Source organism: Hibiscus syriacus, unplaced genomic scaffold (assembly GCF_006381635.1).
Source record: "Hibiscus syriacus cultivar Baekdansim isolate YM2019G1 unplaced genomic scaffold, ASM638163v2 tig00116996_pilon, whole genome shotgun sequence".
Classification (NCBI taxonomy): domain Eukaryota; kingdom Viridiplantae; phylum Streptophyta; class Magnoliopsida; order Malvales; family Malvaceae; genus Hibiscus; species Hibiscus syriacus.
The window spans coordinates 2,516,260-2,520,923 of NW_024063512.1; the positions used below are offsets into that span (position 1 = coordinate 2,516,260).

General features: G+C 34.5%; 1 protein-coding gene across 1 annotated transcript; it reads left to right on the plus strand.

The window, feature by feature from the left end:
* The first annotated feature begins 615 nt into the window (after positions 1–615).
* Positions 616–2,884, plus strand: LOC120193502. Its single transcript, XM_039195984.1, has 2 exons — positions 616–1,775; positions 2,095–2,884. Exons 1-2 carry the CDS (start codon positions 819–821, stop codon positions 2,737–2,739), a joined length of 1,602 nt encoding a protein of 533 aa, XP_039051915.1. The 5' UTR covers positions 616–818; the 3' UTR covers positions 2,740–2,884.
* The last annotated feature ends 1,780 nt before the right edge of the window (positions 2,885–4,664 follow it).

Consider the following 4,664-nt stretch of genomic DNA (forward strand, 5'->3'; position numbering starts at 1 on the left):
TGATGCTAAATCTACGAAGTTTGAGGTATTTTTCTGTTAAACTAATATTAAATTTGCGTTCGAAATGGTGAGACACGTTCGGTGGAAAGTTTTGAAAGTCATTGACTCCAGAAAACAGTAACCAGTGGTGGTCAGAACGGCGGCCGATATGGTGACCGAAACTTGGTATATTCAAGTTGCGGGGAAAAAACAGAGAAAAAATAAAGACGACGAAGAAGAAGAAGAAGAAAGAATATGAGATATTAATTATTTTCTTCTATTATCTGTATTTTAATAATTAAAATATATATATTTAATCCATATTATAAACACCGTTAGTAAGTTAACGGTATAATGATCAAAAAATTAATGTATAAAGTTTAGTGATTAAATTAAAATGATTGAAAGTATATTGAATAAAATAAAATAGAAAGTAAAATTTAATTACTAAATTTACAATTTACCCTCAATTTTAAGCTTTCGTTTTTTGTAAATACGAATTTAGTTGGATAAATACTAAATGTGTCGAACACCTTTCACTGTCAGACGGACAGACAGACAGGTGGTTCCCTCCTTCAATAAAAGACGCGGGGTCATCACTTGATATTTTTTGGCCTGGGACTTTGGTGGTTCCCTCCTGACGGTGGTTTGCTAACTGGCAACAGTGCAACCCATATCACCTTTACTATCCTTTCATCTTCGTTTTCTTCACTATTCTCTCATTTTCATCTGATTTTCTTTTCTGACTACTTTTTTTTCCTTCCTTTTCCCAATTCTTAGATTCTCCAAGAGAATCGAATGTTACATGCATTTGAATAAAATTATAAAAAGGGAAGAAAATGAAAGACGCCAAGAAAGATTCAGAGATAGTATGGAATCAGATTCAGATGAGAAGCCCATCGGGAAATCCTCTTGTTTTTGGACACTCGACCCGACCCATTCCCAAGCTCATGGTCTGGTTAATCCTCTTCGTTTCAATTACCTATGTTATCTACACTCTCGAGCTCTTAACAGCCTCACTTCACCTTGCCTCCGGCGATTTCCCCTTCACTTCATCTCTTCAATGGCGTTCGTTGACACCGTCGTTTCTCAATCAATCGGCTGATTCGAAGTCACTCATTCAACTCCATCGGAATGTTCGAGAAAAACTGGTGTCGGCAGTACAAATTCAACAGGCTCCGAACCAGCCGAGGCCGACGGAAATCCACGACATCGTTTTCGGAATTGCAGCTTCTTCCAAGCTATGGCAGCAGAGGAAAGAGTACATCAAGATTTGGTTCAAGCCGAACAAAATGCGGGGCGTTGTTTGGCTCGACGATCGGGTGAAATACACTCCCGAAGACAAGCGGACCCTTCCACCGGTTCGTGTCTCGAGCGACACTTCCAACTTCGCTTACACGAACCGGCAAGGTCACCGGTCCGCGATTCGTATCTCGCGGATCGTGACGGAGACATTGAGGTTGAAGATGGATAACGTGAGGTGGTTCGTGATGGGTGACGACGACACCGTGTTTATAGCCGAAAATCTGGTTAGGATTTTGAGGAAATATGACCATACGCAGTATTATTACATTGGGAGCTTGTCGGAATCTCACCTTCAGAACATATATTTCTCCTACGGAATGGCTTACGGCGGTGGAGGCTTTGCCATTAGCTATCCATTGGCTAAAGCTTTGGTGAAGATGCAAGACCGTTGTATTCAGAGGTACCCAGGATTGTACGGATCAGATGACAGAATGCAGGCTTGTATGGCTGAACTCGGTGTCCCACTCACTAAGGAACTCGGCTTCCACCAGGTCGGTGACTCAATTGTTTGAGTTGGTAAAGTGCATTGTTTCTGTTTCTTTTATTAACTTGAATGTCAGTTCAAGTATCTCTAATAGTGATTTTAGGTAAACTAATCTTGACTGAATTTAATGCTATAGGAGTTAATGAAGCATTTGCCATCATTTTAAACTTATAAAATTAAACATTTGTGATTAAGAAGTTAAACTTATAAAATAAAAATTTGCAGTGTATCAACCTTAGGTGGGTGATTAACTCAGTGCATTAGGTTGTCAGCTTATAAAAGTAATATTCGATTCTAAGTGTTGCTTTTTGGTTAACTGGAATCAGTATGACGTGTATGGGAACTTGTTTGGACTCCTTGCTGCACATCCCGTAACGCCATTGGTGTCACTGCATCACCTTGATGTCGTGGAGCCTATTTTCCCCAACGTTACCCGAGTTGAAGCCCTTGAGCGGCTTATGTTGCCTGCAAAGCTGGATTCGGCTGGAATCATGCAGCAGTCCATCTGCTATGATAAAAGCAAGAGTTGGACCGTTTCGGTTTCATGGGGTTTCGCTGTTCAAGTCTTTAGAGGAATCTTTTCACCACGGGAAATGGAAATGCCGTCGAGGACATTTTTGAATTGGTACAGAAGAGCAGACTACACGGCATACGCATTCAACACACGCCCAGTAAGCCGAAACCCATGCCAAAAGCCATTTGTGTTTTACATGTCCAAGGTGAGGATGGATTCGGAAGTGAACCAAACCGTGAGCGAGTACGAGCGGCACCGTGTTCCTCATCCTCCCTGCAGATGGAAGATGGCAGATCCTATTGCACTTGAAATGGTGATTGTGAACAAGAAACCAAACCCACATCTGTGGGATAGATCGCCGAGAAGAAACTGTTGCAGAGTCATGGAATCAAAGAAAGCAGGAACCATGGTGGTGAATGTGGGTGTATGTAAAGATGGTGAGGTTACCGAAGTATAGTATAGTGATCGATATCTCCCAAGTGTCCAATATTGTTTGTCTGCAAGAATAGTGACAGTGTCATCTGGGAAAGCAACAAAATATATTTTGTATAATGTCACTCCTATTTACTAGTTAAATATTAATTTAAATTTTTATTGAATAAGAGGCAGGTCCAAAAGCTTAAGCTGTGTTTAATTGAAGACTGAACTTCAATGATTTTGTCCATGATCCAAGAAATGCTTGGTTTGGCACAATGAAGTGTGAGTGAAGTTAATGTCTAATGATAGTTGCCTCTTCCCAAAGGGAATCTCTAGGAATGGTATTGATTAGGAATTTTTAGTCATAAGGTTGGAGTGCGGATGTAAGTAATAGATTTGTTTAAGGGTGGGCAGTGGACACGATGGGCGTAAGAAAGTGTCGGTGCAATTGACAATGGTCAATGGGCGTAACCGCGTAAGAAAGTGTCGGTGAAATTTTTATTTCAATACCAATGTAACGGCAACAACCTGTAAAGCTGTAAGCCATGCCACATAACGTCGTCCAATGACAAGACGACATGGCAACCGGTTCTAGAGAAATGGGTTCCATCCCATCCCACTCCTCTGCTGAGACACAGAAAATAAATTTTCTACACTAGTACGGTCGGTCCACCACATCATAAATCACATTTAGCTGGTGTTTATTTTTGCAGAGGTAAAATGTTTACAGTCTGCGGATTACATCAGCAGACATCTGTAGCAGAAGAGGTAAACTAAAAGTCTGCAGTCTGCAAGAAGAAGACTGTTTGTTTTTTAACGTCTGCAGACTGCTAAAATGAACTGAAATATAAATAAACTAATTTTTTAAACTTAAAAGAGTTTTGCAATACTGAGATTAAATAATTTTAGTTTTACAATACTGAAATTTAAATAATCCATAAAACTAAAATAATAAATTATTTAAAATAAATTAATCCATATTTTAAAATAAATCAATCGATACTAATAAATTATTTAGAATAAATCAATCCATACAACTACAATAATAAATCAATCCATATTTTAAAATAAATCAATTTATACAAATAAATTATTTAAAATAAATCAATCTATACTAATAAATTATTTAAAATAAATCAATCCATATTTTAAAATAAATCAATACATACTAATAAATTATTTAAAATAAATCAATCTATACTAATAAATTATTTAAAATAAATCAATCTATACAACTACAATAATAAATCAATCAATGTTTTAAAATAAATCAATCCATACAAATAAATTATTTAAAATAAATCAATCTATACTAATAAATTATTTAAAATAAATCAATCCATATTTTAAAGTTAATCAATCCATACTAATAAATTATTTAAAATAAATCAATCCATACAACTACAATAATAAATCAATCCATATTTTAAAATAAATCAATCCATACAAATAAATTATTTAAAATAAATCAATCTATACTAATAAATTATTTAAAATAAATCAATCCATATTTTAAAATAAATCAATCCATACTAATAAATTATTTAAAATAAATCAATCCATATTTTAAAGTAAATCAATCTATACTAATAAATTATTTAAAATAAATCAATCTATACAACTACAATAATAAATCAATTCATATTTTAAAATAAATCAATACATACTAATAAATTATTTAAAATAAATTATTTTAAAATAAATCAATCCATATTTTATAATAATTTATTTTAAAATAAATTATTTTATAATAAATTATTTTAAAATAATTTATTTTTAAAATAAATTATTTTAAAATAAATAACCTTATTAAATTATTTAAAATTATTTTAATAAATAACTTTATTTTATAATTGTTCTTGAAGAGGTTTGAAGACATTTGAAGACATAAAACCAAGTCTGCACCAAGAAGAGCTCGAGCAGACGTTTGAAGAGCTTATGTCTTCTAAAAGACAAACAGTCTGC

Excerpts from the sequence above, each read along its gene's own strand:
- LOC120193502 (XM_039195984.1), top strand. The coding sequence starts at position 819 with ATGAAAGACGCCAAGAAAGATTCAGAGATAGTATGGAATCAGATTCAG. Across the intron at positions 1,776-2,094 it reads AGGAACTCGGCTTCCACCAG|TATGACGTGTATGGGAACTT; the intron begins GTCGGTGACTCA and ends AACTGGAATCAG.